This window comes from Drosophila suzukii, chromosome X (assembly GCF_043229965.1).
Source record: "Drosophila suzukii chromosome X, CBGP_Dsuzu_IsoJpt1.0, whole genome shotgun sequence".
In the NCBI taxonomy this organism is placed as follows: domain Eukaryota; kingdom Metazoa; phylum Arthropoda; class Insecta; order Diptera; family Drosophilidae; genus Drosophila; species Drosophila suzukii.
The window spans coordinates 31,346,029-31,369,315 of record NC_092084.1 but is presented as its reverse complement, the minus strand read 5'-3'; the positions used below and the strand labels follow the sequence as shown (position 1 = coordinate 31,369,315).

At 35.1% G+C, this 23,287-nt stretch overlaps 1 protein-coding gene, 1 long non-coding RNA gene and 1 pseudogene across 7 annotated transcripts; all 3 read left to right on the top strand.

Annotated features, from left to right (window-relative positions):
- Window positions 1–2,720: 2,720 nt before the first annotated feature.
- Window positions 2,721–4,056, top strand: LOC136117108 (uncharacterized). 6 transcript variants are annotated; one of them, XR_011604706.1, is made up of 4 exons: window positions 2,721–2,852; window positions 3,319–3,497; window positions 3,599–3,805; window positions 3,889–4,056. It is a non-coding gene; the product is annotated as an uncharacterized lncRNA (long non-coding RNA). The 6 variants fall into 6 exon arrangements; XR_011604705.1 differs by having other exon boundaries at window positions 2,722–2,934; XR_011604704.1 differs by having other exon boundaries at window positions 2,723–2,930.
- Window positions 4,057–9,044: 4,988 nt separating this feature from the next.
- On the top strand, window positions 9,045–9,897 carry LOC118878265 (uncharacterized). The gene is made up of 2 exons (XM_036820151.3): window positions 9,045–9,178; window positions 9,237–9,897. The coding sequence occupies exon 2, from the start codon at window positions 9,242–9,244 to the stop codon at window positions 9,590–9,592; it is 351 nt and encodes a 116-aa protein (XP_036676046.2). The 5' UTR covers window positions 9,045–9,178; window positions 9,237–9,241; the 3' UTR covers window positions 9,593–9,897.
- On the top strand, window positions 9,716–10,269 carry LOC108011205 (myosin-2 essential light chain-like; annotated as a pseudogene).
- The last annotated feature ends 13,018 nt before the right edge of the window (window positions 10,270–23,287 follow it).

Genomic DNA, 23,287 nt, shown 5'->3' with positions numbered 1-23,287 from the left:
TAGTTTGTGGGCGTAATTATACCCGTTACTCGTAGAGTAAAAGGGTATACTAGATTCGTCGGAAAGTATGTAACAGGCAGAAGGAAGCGTTTCCGGCCCCATAAAGTATACAGTTACGACCATGAAAATAGTAGTGCAACTTGAAATAACATTGGAAAGGAAGTTTTCGGTACTTTTACCGTTATTCTTGGAACGTGTTTCCACTTTTTGCTCAGAATGGAACGTAAGGATGAGGAAAGAGAGGAAGAGCCGTTAGATTTGCCACGGAAAGAGTAATTTTTGATTATAATTAGAATATGCAAGCTAAATTGGCCGCTCATTAAAATAGTAGTGCTTGATGTGAGAAGTTCTAAAAAAAAAACTTAAGAAGTTAGGAACGCCATTAGTAAGTAAAAATATATTGTAATTATTTTAATGATGAAAATTAAAAATAACATTTTTTTAGTGGGCCGTGGAAAGCACTGTTCGGCCGAAATGAGACATTTAATTATTAAATTAAAAAATGAAGGAAAAACGTACAAGGAAATTGAAAACATAGTTGGTTGCTCACCTACCATGATATTTAACGCCATTCACTATAAATTGAAGCCAGAAAATCGGGGTGGAAAGCTCAAAACTAGTGCGGTAGACGACAGACAGATTGTGCGATACGCCACGATCCACCCATTTGCTTCTGCAGGGCAGATTAAAAAAGAATTAAATCTAACGATTAGTCTTCAAACACTTCGAAGACGTCTAAGAGAAAATAATTTATTTGCCAGAAGTCCAAGAAAGGTACCCCTTTTGACACAGAAGCACATAGTTGCAAGAATGGAGTTTGCGAAAGTGCATAAGGACTGGCCCGTTAACAAATGGCGCAATATACTGTGGACCGATGAGAGTAAAATTGTTATGTTTGGTGGTACTGGTTCTAGAGAGTATGTTCGACGTCCACCTAACCAGGAATTTCGCCCAAAGTTCACAAAGAAGACCGTTAAACACGGTGGCCTGAGCATCATGATTTGGGCATGTTTTTCTTATGCTGGGGTTGGTCCTATACATAAGATAGATGGCATAATGGACAAAAATGTTTACGTTGAAATTTTGGAAAACACTATGCTACCTTATGCCAGTTGGGAAATGCCCTTAAAGTGGACGTTCCAACAAGACAATGATCCGAAACACACAAGTAAGCACGCGAAGGCTTGGTTTGCATCACAAGAGATCGACGTAATGACATGGCCAGCTCAGTCTCCGGACTTAAACCCTATTGAAAACTTGTGGGGGGATGTTAAGAGAGCTGTTTCTATTGTAAAACCAATAAACAAAACTCAGCTGTGGATGGTGGTTCAGCAAGCTTGGCATGACATTCCGGCAAAGCGGTGCCAAGACCTTATCGATTCCATGCCACGCCGTTGCACATCCGTGTTGCAGAATAAAGGATATTCAACTAAATATTAGATTCTAGATAATAAGATATTATGATTTTTTGAGATATTTTGGAGTTTTTAGTTAAGTTTTTCTAATTTTTAGTAGTCACTACTATTTTCATGAGCGGCCAAATTTTGTGATTTTTTTGTTTATAAGCTCTGAAGTGCAAACTATAATAATTTAGAATAACAAAATCAGCTGAACTGATAAAATTAAGTATATAAATTGTTATTTTGAAAACATCGTTGAAATAAATTGTGGTTATCAATTGATTTTCCTGCCTAACGTGGTGAGCTCAAGTTCACTACTATTTTCATGATCACAGCTGTATATATTCTTGATCAGGATCACTAGCCGAGTCGATCTAGCCATGTCCGTCTGTCTGTCCGTCCGGATGAACGCTGAGATCTCGGAAACTATAAGAGCTAGGCTATTGAGATTTGGCGTGCAGATTCCTGAGCTTCTTACGCAGCGCAAGTTTGTTTCAGCAATGTGCCACGCCCACTCTTATGCCCACAAACCGCCCAAAACTGTGGCTCCTACAGTTTTGATGCTAAAATAAAAATTTTAACTGAAGTGTACACTGATAAAAAAATGGAATAGTACATTTAAATATCCGCATATTGAATCAAAAATTTCATATTTCGTATTTAAATTTAATACAAAAAACATTGTATTAAATACGAAACATATTAAATTGCATAGTTTAATACTAAAATATTTAAATCAAAGAAGAGCATATTTAATTTAAATTTGTTTATATTTATTTTTAAAAATATTATATTTATCGTTAATATTTTCAGAATTAAAAAAATCCGTATTTAAATTAAAAATGTTTCATATTAATTTTGAGTATTCAAATTATTTTATTTTAAAGTTTTTAATATTTAAAATAAAAATGTTTGTAATAATAATAAAGAAAGTGTCAATTTGAAAGGGTTTTTCAATGTTTATATCAAATAAAAACACCTCAAGAAGATATCTTTTATATTTACGTACAAATTAATTAATTAAAATGTATTTTATTTGTACTATCACATTTAAATATGTTTCATATTTAAATATTAGTTTCTGCCATGTCCGTTTTTAAGTACGATAATATTTAAAATAAATATTTTAAGCTGACTTTAACAAAAAGATTTATTTCATAAACTGTATACTCATGTCCATACATTTGTTCAGACCAAACATTATACATTTTTAAAAACAAATTTATATACATTAAAGTAAATTGACATATGTACATATGTATGTACGTATGTAAATGGGCAGAACAAAAACGAAGGCGCTAAGATAATTCTTGGCGGTTTTTTTTTTGTTCTATCCTACACACATTCTTTCGCGTTTGCTTTGATCAATGACTCTTCTTCTTGATCACTAAACGACGCGTGTTATTGAAGAGTTGCAGCCGAAGAAGTTGGACGTGTCGGGTCTTTATAAAAGTGAAGTTGGCATACAAATATAAAATTAAACTTGATCGCGCTATCAAAAAATCATGTGAAGTTTCTTTAAATAAATAAGTGTGTATGTTGGCAGCAACATTCAACGCCAAAAAGTACATTTTTCGCGGCATGTCTTTTCTTTAAACTGTATTCGGCCATACATATGTATGTACATATGTATGTACAATTGATTCCGCTTTTTCAACACGGCACGACGCTTGCCATTTCATAATTGCAGCCAAAGAAGTAGGACGTGTCGTATCTTTTTTAAAGTGAAAATAGTCTAAAAATTAATATGTGCATATGTGTGTATAAAAGTTAAATTAAAATTATCAAAAATATTTTACTCGTACTGCGTTTTCCTAGAATACCACAAATTAGCGCGCGCCGTTACACGCATACATATACATACATATGCACGTAGAATGTATTAATTATTAAGTGGATTAAAATTTTCGGTTCTCAGAAACGTATGAACATACAATCAAGTGCAGCTACACACACATACATATATCACACCGTGCGTTTACCGTTGCTTGGTCGCCAACAAAGTTGAGCGTGCCCTAGCGAACACACACATGTACATTTACTGCAACACATCTACCCACACACAGCGTGCGTTTACCGTTCCTGGCAAAGTCATAGGTAAGTAAAAAACGTAGAAATAAATACATTTTTAAAAGTAAGAATACGGCAAAGTAGGTTTTAAATTAAATAATACATTTTTTCTATATCATTCCTCGCAGTGGCAAACAAATACATTCTCGAACCAACATACATACATATATGCCAAATATACAAATTCCAGAACGAAGCATATAAAACTGGATAAAATATTGGAGGTTCCTGTTGAGAATAAAACCCATACTCGGCGTAAGGATGTGAAAACTTTCGATGGAGCTGAGCTTTTGAAAGCATGGCCAAAATATGCTGACTCGCGGGCGCCGGAATTGGTAATTTATAATTTTAGTCAGACTACATTCGGATTTTGTCTTTTTATTTATTTTTTTTGTGCTCTTTTGTTGTTTTCTTTCAGGTCCAAATCTTTAACCATTCATATTTTGATTGATCTCTTTAAAACGAAATCTATAATTTTCTTTTTTATCTTACTATTTATTTCGCAGATAACTTACAAAACTAATTAGTGTTTAGCTATTAAGATTGGTAATACTCTAAGATTGTTTAAAGTACTTTCTTTCGTTTATGAATTGACAACTGTGTATGTAGCGTGTAATGCTATAGAAGTTAAAACATGCAACCATTTGCAGGCATATGAAAGTGGAATAATTAAAAATGTATTAGTTCTTAAAAAACATTGAAGAGTTTTCAAACCATCCAATGCACATGTATGTATGATGTAAATGCTAAAAAATATGTTTTATACAGATCTCTGTAAAATAAATATAAGTGTAACTGTATTATTTGTACCTTCCAGCAAGCCGTAATGAAAAATAAATGTTTAAATAAAATCGAAAAAACAGAAATAAAATTTGTGTACTAATTTTTTTTAGTGTACCAAAAATATTTGAATACTTATCATATTTAATATTATGATTGGCATATTTTGAATAAATATGTCTAGTATTGAATCTTAATACGACTTATATTGAATTTTAATATTTCGGTTATTCATTTAACTATTAAAATTTTAGAATTTAATATGGTTTCTATTTATATTAAACACGTGTACTATTTAATTCAAATTTTAAAAATTTAAAATCAAATAGTCATAATATTAAATAGAAATATGCATTGTATTTAATTTAAATATGGCTTATATTTAACTTAAATATTTAAAATATTAAAATCTATTCCGAAAATATTTAAATTTAATATGGAAAAAAAGGTTAATATGCGCATATTAAAATTTAATAAAAACCGCAATGGATGAAAATCAAAGCGAAAAATATTTGGGTTGAATATGAAATATTTGGATTTACTACGTTTTTTTTATCAGTGTATTGTTCTCATCAATACCTATCGATTGACCCAAAAAAAACTTTGCCACGCCCACTCTAACGCCCAAAAAACCGCCCAAGCCTGTGACGCCCACAGTTTTCATGCTAGATAACAAATTTTAACTGAAATGTATTGGTCTCGTCAATACCTATCGATTGATCTAAAAAAAAATTTGCCACGCCCACTCTAACGCCCATAACGCTTAAATCTGTCTACCGCCAGTAGGTGGCGTATTTTAATCTCGCTTTGCTGCTTGCATATCTCCATTTAGCTGAGTAACGGGTATCTGATAGTCGAGGTACTCGACTATAGCGTTTTTCCTTGTTTTATTTTGAAGATTCACCTACCTTGGTTTGAGTACCAAAAAAAAAATTCATTTGTATTATTTTTTTTAATTATTTCTTTTTTTTTTCTTTATTTAAAATTATTGTTTATTTACTCTTTATTATTATTTTCCATTATTTTGGTTTATTTTTTATAATTTCATATACTTCTAACTATTTACTAATATTTTCGTTATTTACAATTATGGTTTATTTTCTGTTTATTATTTTTTTTTTATTTTTTATTTTTTTTTTTTTTTATAATTTGATAAGTTTATAATTTTTTTATTAATATTTGAGTTAACTATTTTTTTGTATTTTTTAACATTTTTAAATTAGTAGGTCTCAACCAAATGCAAAAGTTCGTTTAGTCCAGTTTGATGTGGAATGTGAGTGTAAACACAAGAAATTGATTTTCTTGTTTCAATATCCATAGTGATTGCATTAATACAATATTTTTTTACAGAAACCCCATTGGTCTCTAGTGAGTTAATAAATTTGTGTTATTGTGTAATTTTGTAATTTTTCTTCGTTTTTTTTTAAGATTCAACTGAATGACAAATGGCAGTGTTGAAAGGTATGTTTTATAACCCTACACTGAAAATAGTAATCGCCCTGATTTTTAGAAATTTGTCGTCATTGGCGATTTATTTTATAAATTTAATAATAATAATAATTAATAAATACGGCCGAGTACTATTTTTAGTGTAAGTAACAGTATTAATATTAAAAAGTATTCGGCCGGATTTTTTTGAAAATTTATTGTATTCTAAATTTATAAAATAAATCGCCATTGACGACAAATTTCTAAAAATCAGGGCGATTACTATTTTCAGTCTATTTTGATGTTTTATTTATTTTTTGTAATGTATATAGATTAAAATTTCCGAAGAGGTTCTCCAGATCCGCAGGGAGATCTCTGTCGTAATGCAGAAGTTGGACCTTTTGGCGGACAAACTGGCGGAAACCGCCGCCATTTTAAAGGTGTCGTTTGCTCCTGTCAAGGAGATTTCGGGCGTGGTACCATTTCCGTTAAAAACGGAAGAGGAATTGGATGAATTCGAAAATTCCTTGACCCCGGAGCCTATCGGTTTTTACGTAAGTATCGAGCAAGGCCGACTTGTTTTTGCATTTTTATGTTTCTTTTTTATTTATATTTTCAGACAAAGAAAATATCAAAAATTATTGGGAGCGAACTGCTGTCAAAGCGGTTCAAACTTGTCATAGCGGAAAACATTATAAACAACTACAATTTGGACGGGTCCAACGGGAAAAAGTCCCTCAGATCCCGTATAGGGTTATACGGAGTTATTAAAGGTAAATATACAAATAAACAAGTAAAACGCATTTCTAAACATATGCCATTACATTTTTTCAGGAGCGTTGAAATGTTTGAGAAAGGCGATGACAAATGTTAAAAATAAGCTAACAAAACAAAAAACAGAAACAATAATTGTCCATTATTTGAAAATTTGAATAATACCATCTAATTAAAATGAATTAAAATGTAATTAAATATGTATGTATTTTAAATTCTATATTTTCATAATTGAAAACTCATGGGAAAAATTCTGAATTTCGCAAAATTTATGCCGACATCGAAAACTTCGACGTTACATTTGGTCGCTTGCCATTAAATTCAAATATATTGGAATTTTTTAGTGACTTGCAGCTTAAGTTTCCTCATATAAGTGCACTAGCGCAGGTTGTGCTGGCTATTATATTATATTAAGTGAACGAAGAAGTTCGATTAGTGCAGAGAATCTGAACGCCTTACTAGTTATAAAGCTTAACACATAATATATATTTGTTGACTCTCATTGTGCGAGCGTTTCGCGTTCCGCTCTTTACGCACTGCTCATTAAAGAGCGACGTACAAAGAGATCAACGAAAAGCGCTCAACAGAAAACATAAATGAAGATAGAAAGAGTCGTTTGCTCAGAGCGAGAGCGGGAGAGTATGAACTTTTTCGGTTGTGCTCGCAACGAGAGCGCCTGAAGAAAAACGGTTGACAGTTATTTGCGAGCTATGAACAAAATACATTTATTGTTGGGGTCCTAAAACTCGGGTCAGTAGAAAATAGAATCACATTTGAAAAGTTACAAACTGTTTTCTGTTAAGCGAAGCCAGAAATAACTAAGTACACAAATAAACTGTTTCACTCTGACGAATTTCCCAATTTGTCATTCAATATAATTTATCAAACAGATTATAAGTGTCGACAGTTAATTACGAGCTTTGAAATCTACACAAAATTGATTGACTTTGACTCAGTAAACCAAAATCCTCATAAAGTTGTATTTCCCAATTATACCCGTTACTCGTGGAGTAAAAGGGAATGCTACATTCGTGGGAAAGATATAACAGGTACATATATACATGATCAGGATCTGTCGGTCCGTTCGTATGAACGCTGAGATCTCGGAAACTATGAAATCTACAGGGTTTGGACTTGGCATGCAGATTCTTGCGCAGCACAAGTTTATTTCAGCCGCCACGCCCACTCTAACGTTCGCTCATAACGCTAAAACCTTTTTACGATTATCAATAACTATCTATACGCCAAAAATGGTTAAAATCCGTCAATTCGTTAAAAAGTTGTTAGTAAATAAAGAGTGAAATCACAAAAACAGCCTGTTTGCTGCATGCATGCATCCATCTCCCATCCATCTAATAGTCGAGGTCATCGACTTTCTTGTTCTTGTTTATCACAAATCAAATATATTTAAAATGAATTAGCTTTTTGGTCTGTAGACGATAGGTTGCGTGTTGGTGTGGTGTGCAATCTTAAAAAACATTTGCTGTATGCATATCTCCTTCTCTATCGCACGTCCTTTAGCTAAGGAACGTGTGTCTGATAGTCGATGTCATCGTTTTCCCTTTTTTTCTTTCTTTCTACGATAGGTTGAAAGTTTACAACAGAATATAAATTTAATTTTACTTAATTTTTACCTATTACCTTATTATTTTCTTATTATTAAATTTTTTTAAGTTTCCGAGATCTCGGCGTTCATACGGACATGGCTAGATCGACTCGGCTAGTGATCCTGATCAACAATATATATCTCCCATAACGCTAAAACCCTTTTAGCATATGCATACTATTTTATAAAAAATTAAACTTTGTTCTTATTATCAATACTCACCAAAGCCAAAAATTATTTAAAAAGTTATAAGCAAATAAAATGTGCTATCTTGGGAACAGTCGGTTTGCATATCTCCACCTCCATCGCACTCCCTTTAGCTGAGTAACGGGTATCTTTGTTTTTTATAAAAAAGTCATTTCGATATCATAGAGTAATAATGTATAGAGGCGTCATCTACTCTGCCGCTCTCTTTAGATAACGAGGCTATGATGCCACCTAGGCGAAAAAAGCCCATTTCCCCTCTTTTTCAGATGTTCGATTCGAACCTTTAATTCGTTCCCGCGGTGAGTTTCTGCAACTGCACTGATCGCACTCATTGAACATTTTTTGGGCTATGATAAATTTGGGAGAGGAAGTGAAATAGCTATATTGCTTGTCATCTTGTTTTGGCCTTGAAAGAAGAAATTAAAAATCCACTGGGAAGAAATTTAAAATCCACTGGCCATAAACTTGAAATCCTAGGAGAAGAAATGAAAGTCTGAATGAGGGATCTGGACTACATTATAATTTAACAATCGATATACACTTATAGTAATTCATATTTTAGTTATTATAATATAAAATAATTAATACGTTGCCAAATAGAAATTTAATATAACAGAATATGAAAATATTAATAATATATATCATAAATGAGGAACATTTTTTGTAGTATAAGCAATGTTAATGAATAATAAATAATCAATAATCACTAAGATATAATAAATAATTATTAATAAATATTAATTTATTAATAATAAACTATGATTGATAAATCAAATATAAGCATACAATTTCAAATAAATATTTTAAAAGGGTACTCTAATACTTTAAAATACTTTTAGTATTTTCTGTATTAATTGCCCTTTTTTGTTCCGGTCACTCCATTTTACAAAGCGCGCGTTAACAGGACATGCATGTAAGTAAATGTAATTTAACTATTTACCAATAAATATAATAGTTTTAATACATTTTAGAAATTATGAATCCATACTACCCAACATCGTATCCGCCGGGTTATGCCCCTGCACCGTACCAGGGACAGTACCCGGTAATCTACGCAGCGCAGCCGTACGGTTACTATCCCCCGCCCCCGCCCCCACCGTCTCCTGCCACTGGTCCGTACTTTTACCAGTACGGACACCCCTATCAGCGGTGGTACGCAGGAGGGGCTAACGGGCGCCGCCGGCGTCCCCACTGCACCATAAGGGCACACAAGCGTTACCGGAATGATGCTGGTCCGGCACCTGCCGCTGCACCTGCAGCTCCACCTGCAGCTCCACGTACAGCAGGAACTGAACTTTCTGTTGAAAGAATGAACATAAACAACTAACATGTATATTAACTAAAATTATAATAAAATAAAAGAGAACATTAAAAAAATATTAACTGTCTAACTGTAGGATTGAATTTACGTTGCTTTTCACTGATAATTATGTAACAGTCACAATTTTCCACAGAATTTCAGGAGGCTTTCAACCTGTTCGACAACCGCAGCGATGGCAAGATCCAGATGAGGCAGGTGGGCTAGTGCCTGACGGCCCTGGGACAGAACCCCACGGATTCGGACGTGAAGAAGTGCACCCACCAGCTGAAACCCAACGAGCGCACCTCGTTTTAGGTGTTCCTACCTATTTACCAGGCGATCTCAAAGGACCGCTCTGGCGATACGGCCGATGACTTTATCGAGGGACTGCGTCACTTTGACAAGGACGCCAGCGGCTACATCTCCTCCGTCGAGCTGCGCCACTTGCTGGCCAACATGGAGGACCAGCAGGGCAACATCAACTACGAGGAGTTTGTTCGCATTGTCATGAGCGGCTAGGTCGGCCGGGTCCTTCCGATTCCAACTGTTTGGCACCACGACAATAGAAGCAACACACACTATCTAACACAACAGCAACACTGAAACACCTGCCAAGCTAGCCGATCTGTTCATTCCGCCAGAAGTCCCAACTCTGTGATTCCAACTTAGCCATTCTTATCCCTGGTGAAGAACAAATTCTGATATCGAGATATATATACATATACATATCGAGATATATATCCCTAATAATTAGCTGAAAACTGAAGCAAACTGAAAACAGAGATTGGAGCTACTCTCTCTACCAAAACTAACCATCGATGTAGACAAAGATTCATTATTAACCATAACTAATCACCGCGTCTCTGAATGTGCGTATAATTCTAAATGGAAACTAGAAGATTAACCTGCCGCCCGCCCACCACAGCTGCCTGCAGTATATGTGTACGGGGTTCGTTTCCTTTTCAAACTGTTTCGGAAAACACCACTCTTCCTCATCAGCGATCTACTTTGCCTGTGCAGAGCGCATGGGTCAGCAGACGCAAACCAATAAGAATACTGTTTATTGGTTTCTTCTATGCATCTGCTGACTAAATGTTCCGAAATATTTCGTCGGTTTGGACGCTCTCTAAACTCTTTATCAAATATTTGAACATGGAGCACCGTAATTTCGAACATAGCATTAGAAGGATTTTTTAAATAAAGCTCAACAGAACTATAATTTTTTGACTTGATGAACTGCTCTGTTTTGGATTTCATTTCATCCATTGAGGACAGAGTTTTCGTACATTTTAGGCAATTATTATTTATTATTATTATTATTTATTTATTATTATTTATTTTTTTAAAATTACGTAACCCAAAAAGTATCTTAAGGCATTACGTTCTCCCAACTTGTCGTCAGGGCAATTTCTTTCCATTGGTTCTATACCCAATGTAGGTTTAACAATTAGATTGTCTTCAACAACTGTGTTCTCTTTGCATATTTCCAGTTCTAATTCTTCTATATTTTTGTTAATTTCCTGCATCATTCCTGGTTCATAGGACCAATCTAAGGAAATGTCACAATCTGGAATGCAATTTGTGTTCTTTGTAGTATGCTCATTTATAATTTTTGTTGACCATAAATTTGGAAGAGCATACAATAATTGCTGAGCTGTTGGATTTGTAAAATTTCCAAACTTGGATCTTAAAAAGCCAAATAAGTTTTCAAGAGGATCTTGGGAAAACCTGTTTAGGCGTATATATTGTATGCTTTCATTCCGTAAAAGTAGATCGCATACATTTATTATTCTTTGGCAACTTTCAATTAGCTTTAAAACGCAAGTTGCAGTTGAAACTTTATTGGACTTGCGATCACGTAAAAATTGTATATTGGACAAATAAGCCATGAAATCTTCTAGCTTTGATTTCATTATATTATCTGAACGATATATACCTTCATTTAGAAGGTCAAATCCATCGTTCATTGTTTTCAAAAACTCTGACGTTGCAAGAGCATTCACTGAACTTTGTAATGTTCCGGCATTTCTCAATACATTTATACCATGGCTTACAGTATTTGAAAAAACTTGTGTAACCAATTTTACAATCATTTTTTGAAAGTTATTTGGATCAATGTGCCTATCTGATAGTTTTGGTGCAAGTCGAGTCACACCACATGAGTCAATTCTATAAAACTCTTCAATTACCTCCCAAGAGGCGATACTTTTAGATGTTTTTTCATCAAATTTAAGTGGGTCTGCAGGTAATTGCACATCCCTGTTCAAGAAGTTGTTTCTAACACTCTTAAACAAATGAACGTAATCAAAAATGTATTGTGGCCTTGGGCTAGAAATAAGTGTATCTAAAGATTTAAAAGCTACGAAATTCATAGCCGTAACATTAAGACCAATATTTCAACAACATTTGAAGGATTTTGGCATAATGTTCACCTCGTATAAAATTATTTACGAAGAAAACGCCCAATACATATTTCCAAGGTTTCACTTGGCCACGGATCATAACCGCAAGCATTCCCTCCGCTGGAGAGGAATATTGGTCATTGTCAGAATAACCGTCTCCCAAGTCTGTAAATCCAACTACACGGTCAGACTTTTGGACATACTCCAATCCAGACTTTATGCTCATTTCATCAAACAGAATGGTACAGTTTTTATCTGACTCATTCATACTTTGAACAAATTCTGCCAAAATTTTGACATGTTCTCCTGAAAGGCCAGGTGTAAAGTCCTTTAATGGCAACCATCTTCTTAAAGAAGACTCAGATGGCATATTGAAGCCTAAATTTAGTCTTAAATTATTGTAAGCCTTAGGGCTATTCATATAAATTTGCAAAAAGAGCCGCTTTTCAGAATCTGTGCAATGAATTCCCTTTTTTCTGGACACAATGTTCTGGAATGTCATGACGTTATCATTCATTCCTGCGCTGCTCTTAATTTTGCATTCGCACAAATTTGACCATTTCGAAAATGTAGTTTTAATTTCTTGAATTTCGTTGCTGAAAAATGTTTTAAGCTGGACGGCTTCTTCACTTTGAGTTAAAAATGAATGAATTTTTGAAATAAGGGAATTTTTGTTATAAGTTCGAATGTGAATATAATTTTTGTAAAAACACGAAAGAGAAAAGTAAATAATAAACCATATTCACTTGCTAATGTATATAAGTTTGTAATAATATTAATATTATTAAAATTATATACAGGCATTTTTCTACATTGAATATATTTAATGCCTATTTTGTTTATTATATTATAAAATGATTAACATATTTTATTCATACGCTTATTAATATAATATAATTGTCTAATTTCTTATATTTAATTGCAATAATTAATTTCGACCTGCAGCGTGGCAGATTTATCTTTAAGCAGCATTATTTCCCAAAGCAAATCATAATTTTCACTTTGCAATGAGTCATTTTCGTTGGAAATGGCGAAATTTCTTTTTTACAGCGCATCATTTTGCATTTCCAGGCGGGAATTGTCAGCCTTAAGTTTACACAACTTTTTATTGATAATTTTATTTAATTTATCAATGTTATAATTTTTTTCAATCATCAAATTAATTTTGACATTCAATTTTGTGGTCTCATTTCTTAAATATATGTTTTTCAATATTAAGCCTTTATTAATTCGTGTTAGTGATGCATTTTCATTTTTAAGAATTATGCCTAATTCTTGTGGTAATAATTTATGATTTAAAGGAGAGCTCGATCCTAATGGCAAAAATTTATTATATACTGGAGTGCTCAATCCTTTTTCTGAATACTTTATTTCATTGGGAGAGCTCAATCCATTTTCTAAATACTTATTTTCATTGGGAGAGCTCAATAACTTAAATAATATTGAAGAGCTCAATCTGTGAGGTATATTTACAGCAGAATCACTAGGAGAGCTCAATCCTTGCTGTGTACATTTCGTATCCCCAGCTGAATTATTAGAAGAGCTCGATCCAAGCGTTTCAGTTTGAGAGCTCAATTCATTTTTAATGGTAGACTTACCTTTTTTGATACAACTCTTTTGCCAAGTGCTAAACGTTGGTTCATGCACTGGAATATAACCTAAATAAAAATAAATATAATAAGAGATAGGTATATATTAGTTATTTAATATATTGAATTATAGAAATTCATTTTACGTACCCAACATTTCGGTCGGAACACTTCCCTTCCTAAGATTATCTCCTAGGAAGCATTCCGGCCTAAATTGCAACTTGCACACTTGGGAACGCTTTGCAGCGTGGTTTATTTTCAGGTTTACCAGCCATTTTTCCCTGTTTTCTCTTGCGAAAAAACAGTAGGCTTGAACCTGGCACACGCAATTGGGAACAATGCATTTATTTTTTTAACTGAAACGATCGTAAAATTGGTTGGAAAATAATATGAATCAAATTATAGTTTCGCTTTTTTTCAACATATTTATATATATACATATACATATATATAACATAATTATGTTGAATTTTATAACACATTTATAAAGGTGGAAAAGCTCACTTGATGTTTAAGATACTAAGTGTGCCAAAACTTATGTTCGTCACTGTACATACAGAAAGCATTGCAGCATGTAACTTAAAGTGGAAGTTGATAACAAAAACAAGCTCTTATTAAGTAACTTACCTTTTTATTCGTGACATTTAACTTTCTTAACTATATTTATGTACACCGTTTTATTTCTAAATAAAGGTATACATTTATATATTCGCGATAAGAAAGCAAATCAAATTGACACACTTGAATTCAAACTTTTTTTCCACCTTTTCACTATTTTGATATGGCTGCAAAAAATACCAAAGATACCGTCAAGATGTTGTATTACAATATTACAGATGTAATGTAAAGAATTTAAGTATTCACTGAATTCTTTTTTAAAATCTGTGAAAGAAGAATAGCAGTCATATTATATTATATATTATTTGTAAAACAGATGACGCCTTACCTAGTGTTATAAGTTCGAATGTGAATATAATTTTTGTAAAAACACGAAAGAGAAAAGTAAATAATAAACCATTTTCACTTGCTAATGTATATAAGTTTGTAATAATATTAATATTATTAAAATTATATACAGGCATTTTTCTACATTGAATATATTTAATGCCTATTTTGTTTATTATATTATAAAATGATTAACATATTTTATTCATACGCTTATTAATATAATATAATTGCCTAATTTCTTATATTTAATTGCAATATACTTATATGTCTAATGTCCGTTACAAAGTGAAAATTGTCAGCATAGTCAAACAAATTTGAAATGCGCGCCACATTTTGGCTTTTTTTTTAGAGACAATATGTGATTGTATGGGAAGACGTCGAGAATCGATAATTGACGTCAAACCTTGCGTTCAACCTCGTGACGTCACGCCAAACCAAGTGAGGTAAAAACCATTCAATAAAAATGCATGTAAATTTTTGTTTTTAATTTAATTTATTTTAATATTTCTCATGTTCATCAATATTAAACGAAATCAATCGGAAGTTTATTTTAGAAATTCATTTTTTGCTGTTTTACCTATAAAACCGCCATAAATTTTGAATATAACCCCTACTACCGGTACTCTTCTTTCGCACGCAGCTCTTACGGTGGTTGCGTCCTATTGCTGGTCCCTCCCACAGGTGTTGTTTTCCCCACACCTTCAGTCCTCGGCGTAGGCCATAGCTGCCGGCAGATCAATTGAAACCTCTATATAGTTTCTTACTCAATGTCGATATAATGTGAAAATATACCGAACAAAATTGGTCGAGTTGAGTTTCTTATTTCAAATTAATATTTAACCGAGAAAACTCATATAACTGATGAGGTGGTGACATAGCGCACAAGGAGAGTGTTTGAAGGCGACCGCTATGGTAGTTAGTTCGCGCACAATCCCGGTTCGATTCATCATCCTTTACATGGATATAAAAATATACTTAGAAAATAATCACTCTTGCCGAGGCTCCTTTGAACTGAAGCAAATTAGATTCGAATGACTCGGTAAATACATGTGAGCGACTTTTCTCTTTAATAAACAAAGCCAACAAATGGCAATGCAATTGGTCAAAGAGCGCCGGTAAGAGGACGCTCTTGGTCATCGCTTGGCGAGATGCAATACAAATATTATTCTATACATGGTGGCCAGGGGAAGGACTTGGCAATTGAAATTGAAAATGAAATTGTAGCAACAAAAATAAAGGGCAGGGCAAGTAGCGGGCAAACACTTATCTAACTCCGCTGTTATAGACCCCTTTTGGTGTCTTTACCCCCTTTTTGCCACCATCTTAGAACCTTTCCACCTCCTCTCTGCCCACCACCTCGCTTCAGCCATGTTGCTCCCCTTTTTGACCCCCTTTCAACTCTTCTGAGCCCCCTTTTCCCCCTCTTAAAGTACTCACGTCGCGCTTTTTCATTACGGGTCCACGCACACAAGTGCAGCACTTGACCAGGAGCGTGGTGAAAGGGGGCTGTCACTTTGATCTGTGATGCAGGTGCAAATAGACACAGAGCTGGAATAGGATAGCATATACATATATGGTCTAAAGGACATGGGACACGGACAGGGAACCCGGGACCATCACGCAAATGCCACCGTCAGCAAGTCAAAGTTTATTGTTTTACTCTTTTTTTTCTACAGACCCCCTTTTTCCCAGTACTGCGCTATTTTTCTCTTTTTACGCTTGTGTTGCATTTATTTTAATTGAAGCTCACTCGCTTTATGTTGTTATTGCCGAGCACTAACTTGAATGAAATTTGCCAAGTTACCTTCAAGTGGTTGGGTCTTCAAAGGGCTTCAGTCGGCAGATAATGCCGATCCGATCAGTGACCATTAAAAAACCAGCATTGCACCTGGCAAGCAAAATACAAAATAACATTACGAGTGCATTATTAAAAACTATCGGATAAGTTTTTTGGTCGTACTTCAGAAATTGTTCAACAGTTGTTAATTAAAAAATTTAAAATTAAAAAAAAACGAAGTCCTAAGAAAAACAAAGAAACAACGCTGTATTCGAGTTTAGAAAGGAAGGAAAAGGGAGGTGGAGATAAAAAAATCAACAAAGCAAAATTGTAAAGTGCCACATACCCGCGCTTTCAATGTATGGTAATTTGGGCGGAAGACAGATATAAGCGATATGGGCCTTAGAGTGTATGTGGCAATTTTTTTTTCAATCAATTGATAGGTATTGACGCGACCAATACAATTCAGTTCAAATTTTGTTCTAGCTTTAAAACGGTAGGAGCCACAGTGTTCGGCGGTTTGTGAGCGTTAGAATGGGTGGGGCATATGCGCTGCTTACGAAATGTAGAAACCACATCTTATAGTTTCTGAGATCACACGGTTAGACGGACATGGCTAGTGATCCTGATCAAAAGTGCAAGGAGGGGTACAGGGGTACAGATCTCAGTCGGATCCAAGAGTCCTTTACAAGAAAATTTGTAAATCACCGAAACACCGGACTAGAGGGTTCCACTCCACAGGGGAACGGGTAGCTTTGAAGTCCTTATTCACCGGAAGTCCTTATTTGCGTCGAGGAAAACGCAGACGACGTTGGTTATGCAGAGTCCAATTCCTGGGCTACGACCTAACAGGCTGGCTGGAGTCTTGTACTTCGCGTCAGAGGCGAAAAATCCACCGTGATGGACCTTCGGGCGAGGCCAAACCGGGAAGGATATTTTGTGGGTGTTGGAGTCCTGTATCTCGCGTCAGAGGCGAAAAGTGGGAAAACTACTGGACCAAACGGGAAGGGGTCCACATTCAGGTCCGGTGGTGCTACGGTAATATCTTACTAGGAGCAGGAATACGACCACTGTGGCGAACGGGAAGGGTGTCCGCGTTCAGACCCAAAGCAGCTGTGTGAATGAGGTTAGGTTAGGTTAGATTTAGTACCTGACTACGAAAAGAAAACACACGATCGAGAGGTGCGATTATATATTCTTCGCTATTAATTCAATTCGTCCTTACTCGGGTCCGCTACACCGTTTTGAGTACATGAGAACCTGGTCCTACTAACCTCAGCTGACCCGTTTTATATATATCTTTAAAATGATCCGCGAACCACCGCGTAGAACCTGGCTACCTTAAACTGTCGGAACACGCTCGATCAGAAGGCCGAGAGCGGTCGTGTCCGGCGTCAAGGCTGGCCTGTCCTGCGATTCACCACCGGCGGTAAAGCTCGAGGAGCATACGTGGTTTTCGAAGCCTCGCTAAGCTATGATCAAATCACACGTCTTACCCGTTCCGCTATCCCGAGAGAAGAAGAACATCACGATCGCTGTGTGACCTAGTGATGTAAAAAAACATCGATGCATCGAGCATCGATGATTTTTCGGCGATGTTTTTCGATGTTTTATGTTATGCCGATGTTTATCGATGCATCGATGTTTAACCAAAACATCGGGCGTCGAGTTGCACAACATTGCAGAACATGGTTTCAGTGCCGCACAGACAAATTCGCGGTTTTTGTTTTAGTTTACCGTGTTTGCAATGCCAAAGTAAGTATTATGTGAAATATATATGTATATAAATATAGTTATTTGCAATTACAAATGTATTCATTCTAGAATAACAACAAAGACAAGCTTTTGCTGGAGGCACTTTAATATGCAATATTTGTGACAAAAAGACAGCTAAGGAAGCATTTATTGTTACATTATTTTGTTTTTATTATTATTTTTGATTCTGAATGTAATGAAAAATAGTGCTAAGGAAGCATTTATTTTTATATTATTATTTTATTATTTTTGATTCTCAATGTAATGAAAAAGACTGCTGAATGCTCATGAATTGATATAGTTTTAAGTTCGTTTATAAAATTGTTAACAAAACCACTCCATGAAGAAATAAAAAACAAAAAACTAAGAAAGCTTTTATTTTTGTAGTCTTAAATTCTTCTTATTTAAATATTAAAAAATCTCAATAAAAAATTTAATAGGCTTCTACAAATTAAATTAACGAAAAATAACGGAATGGGTTGAAAACATCGATGCATCGATGTTTCTAGCCGATGTTTCACAAAACATCGATGTATCATTTTGCAAACAACGATGAAGATCGACATCGATGTTTCGACCCAAATTTACATCACTAGTGTGACGCCTTCCCTTTTCCGCCCTTCTCCTGCATTCGGGATTTCTAGTATTTTCCTATTACTGGTATTTTAGCTCCTTTGCTTTTCAAGTATTTAACATGTCTTGGCTAACTATCTGTTGGCGTTGCCACCCCGGGCTCTGAACTTAGATATAACTTATTTAATCTTAATGTGAGTTAATATTTATTGTACTTCACAGTATTTCTCTTAAACCTATTATAACGGTGGTAATAATGATTGTGGCGTACGCGCCTTCTAGGCGGGTTCGTCACAAAAGTATATATACTTTATGGACGCTTTCTTCTACCTGTTACATACTGTTACATACCTGTTACATACTTTTCCCTTTTGCTCTACTAGTAACGGGAAACAAATTGTGTAGATCTTGGTCATTTTTTAATAATGCTTTTCTAAAAAACAGTAAAAAAGTTTTCATTTTAGAATTTTTACAACACACTCCAAAAATCGAACTGAATTTTATTTACTTAATTATAATCTAGTTTTAAGACAAATACGAGGTCTCAAACTTAAGTTTCTGGCTAAGGTCACTTTTAGCCATAATATGAGCCAAATCCAACGAAAGTAGTTCGTGAAAGAAGCACTTCAAATCAAATGGTCGCCTGTTTCCTCGGTAGAACTGGTCATGTGGCGACTGTTCCGCTTAAGCAATGAAGGACGGTCAATTCTGGTTGGTACACCACAATTTGTTTGCGTAAAGTCTTCGGAGAAATTCGAGAAACGAACAAGGTTAGGCTGATCTTTGTGCACCATGACAATGCGAGCTCTCACACATCATCTCAAAGCAGATAATTTTTGACCGGCTAAAACGTCGGATTGATGGGTAATCCGCCGTACAGCTCTGATTTGGCCCCAATAACTTTTTTTATTCCCGCAAATCAAGAGAAAAATGCATGGTCAACAATTTTTGTCACCAAAAGATGCTATTGAAGCGTTCAAGATCCATGTTTTCGAGGTGTCTCAATCAGAGTGGAAAAAGTGCTTCCATAATTGTACATGCAAAGGTGTGTAAATATTGCTAGAGAATCCTTTTAAAAACAATAAAACCAATTTTGATGATAAATATTCGCATTTTTAATTTTATGCCAGAAGTATATAGCAACCGTCCTACAAATTTCCTCCAACCACTTTTTTCTAGCTATAGCTAATAGGTCTTAAGCTACGAGGATGTTATTTATATGATTTTCTATTTGTTTTATTTGTATTATATATAAGCCTATGGCCTTGGTAAATTCATTGGTGGGAACGATATTGATGGTTTTTGGGGATAAGGCATCAGGTGACTTTATGGGAAGGCTGTTGTTTCTTGCTGTTTCATATAGTGGACACTCTAAGAAGAAGTGCCGAACGTTGTTTTGCGTACCGCAGTTCCGCATTGGGGTGGGGGTGATTATTGAGGATATGCTCATGCCCAAAACGTAATCTTAGGAATTTTGTGTTTGTCTTGGGATGAAATGGTTTAATCTTTGATCGATGTTTTCTTTGGGCTGAAATATTTTTAGTGGTCCGATGCGTTTTGCCAAAACGATTCCATTGGTTTTTTAATGAATGACTGTGTATATGAAAAGTTATAGTTGCATTCGATATCATTGGGGAACTTATAGGCTTCTTTCCTTGCTAAGTCTGTTGTGTCGTTACCAGGAATATTTTTGTGGCCTGGATTTGAGGATGTCTCGTTTGTGAAAACTATAAAAAGATTGGTTTTTGGTGTTAGTTACTGCAGTTAGAGCAGACAGCGGTGTGGTGATGCTATAGGACACTCCTTGGGCAGATTTAGAACCATTCATGTAGATAAATCTATAGTTAGTTAAGTGTGCCTTAAGAGATAGAAATTTTTGTCGAAATACTGCTTGCCTTTGTTGTTGCCTTTTGTGTTTAAATGGCTTTATAGGGGGCGTTAACTTGCTATTTTTATACCCGTTATAAAAGATATACCAGATTCGTTGGAAAGTATGTAACAGGTAGAAGGCAGTGTTTCCGACCCCATAAAGTATCTTGATCGGGATCACTAGCCGAGTCGATCTTGCCTTGTCCGTCTGTCTGTCCGTCCGGATGAACGCTGGGATCTCGGAAACTACAAAAGCTAGAAAGTTGGGATTTGGTATGCAGAATCCTGATCTTCTTGCGCAGTTTGTTTCAAGTTTTCAACGCCCACAAACCGCCCAAAACTGTGGTGCGTTCAGTTTTTATGGTAGAAAATAACTTTCAACTGAAATGTATTGGTCTCGTCAATACCTATCAATTGACCCAAAAATAATAACTTCCAAAAATCCTAAAAAAAACGCTGATATCTCTATCATCAATCAAAGATAGAGAGTTGGGATTTCAGATTTAAATTTCGTAGCCTTGTACGCAGCGCAAGTTTGATTACGCGAATATGCCACACCCATTCTAACGCCCGAAAATCGCCCAAACCTGGCGCCCACAATTTTAATGCCAGATAAAAAATTTTTAGCTGAAATGTATTAGTCTCGTCAATACCTATCGATTGACCGAAAAAAATTTGCTGCGCCCACTCTAAATTTTCATGCTAGAAATAAAATTTTAACTGTAATGTCATGTTCTCGTCAATACCTATCGATTAACGCTTAAATCGGTATGCAGCCCACATAACCGTATATTGAGATAGCGGGTATCTCCATTTCCCTTTGGTCCCTTCAGCTGAATAACGGGTATTTGATAGTCTAGGTACTCGACTATAGCGTTCTTCCATGTTTTAATTTCGTTTGTCTATAAGAAACTGATAATTTTATTTGTTTTAATTTTAATTTTTTATTGTTTCTTATTATGTAATTGTAATGAATGAGTATTGCAGTATTGTTCCTGCGTAACACACACACAAAATCCATACATTCAACTCGAGTACTGCATGATCAATCCCTGCGCAACAGAAACATAAATCAAAACATTCATGCTCTGTTCGGGACGACGCGCCCTTAGCGTCGATCATTCTTTGTACTCGTTCACGAAGCTTAAAATGATCGTTTTGATCGTTCCGAAGTGATCCGATCAGATGCACGAACATGAAATCAAAATGCTTACTCGTGCCTGATTATTCTTTCGGGTTTTGCTTCGGGTATGCATAATGAACGATCATTTTTCGGCAGAGCGATGTGAGTTGAATTGAGCGAAAATTTTTGAATGGGGATCGAGTTGATTTGATCATACCCGTTGCAGATCTCTGGTTATACCCGTTACTCGTAGAGTAAAAGGGTATACTAGATTCGTCGGAAAGTATGTAACAGGCAGAAGGAAGCGTTTCCGACCCCATAAAGTATATATATTCTTGATCAGGATCACTAGCCGTCCGTCCGGATGAACGCTGAGATCTCGGAAACTATGGGAGCTAGGCTATTTGGCTATTTGGCGTGCAGATTCCTGAGCTTCTTACGCAGCGCAAGTTTGTTTCAGCACAGTGCCACGCCCACTCTAAAGCCCACAAACCGCCCAAAGCTGTGGCTCCTACAGTTTTGATGCTAGAATAAAAAATTTAACTGAAATGTATTGTTCTCATCAATACCTATCGATTGACCCAAAAAAAAGTTTGCCACGCCCACTTTAACGGCCACAAACCGCGAAAAGCTGTGACGCCCACAATTTTTATGCTAGATAAAAAAATTTTAACTGAAATGTATTGGTCTCGTCAATACCTATCGATTGGTTAAAATTTGCCACGCCCACTCTAACGCTTAAATCTGTATACCGCCGGTAGGTGGCGCATTTTAATCTCGCTTTGCTTCTTGCATATCTCTATTTAGCTGAGTAACGGGTATCTGATAGTCGAGGTACTCGACTATAGCGTTCTTCCTTGTTTTCACTTAATTTGCTTTTATATTCTTTATGTCTTTTGCGTATTTTGTATTCACTTCGTATTCATTACCCAACCATATATATTTTTTTGTTTTCATATGTAATGATCTTTTGAGCTTTGTTAATTTCGTCAAATGTATTATCTAAGTTATCATTTTACAATAGAGGTCAAAGTAATAGAAAAGAAAATGAGAAAATATTTACAATTAAGTCTTGAAGTTCAATAACTTGTATATGTCAATTTAGTAATATTTATTTTATGTTATTATATTTAGGTTAGGTTAGGAAGGAGCGGTTGGAGATTAGATACTAATACCACGTGATCTCTGTGCAGATCCTTTTCCCTAGCTCATGGGTTATTTGTTTTCGCGAAGTATTTTGTTCTTCTTAGGAAACATAAGAGTTTTTGAATGTTTACGCCTTGAATGGCCGCAAGGTTCGGAAGTGTGTAGCTCCCTAGGGTTTGAAAGCGCTTTAGGTTATGCGCTGGGCAGAAGTATAGGTGTTCAGTGATCTCCTCTTCGTCTATCTGTTTGCAGCTGCGGCAGAAGTCGTGGTTACTTTTTTTTTGTATTCCTTTTTTACTTTATTACTACTACTAACAAATATACATTTAGAAAAATAAATGGGCGTAAACTGTAGAAGTTGTGCGGTACGGTCGAAAAGCAATGCTGCGTGCAGAAACATCGATGTTTGCTGTTTCGATGTTTTTCAAAAAACATCGATGATATTGATGGAATTTGTATTAAAACTAGAAAAACCATTCATTTTTTCAAGTCATATGCTAAGAAATAAAAATAAAAAAATAAAAACAAAAGTTGGGTCTA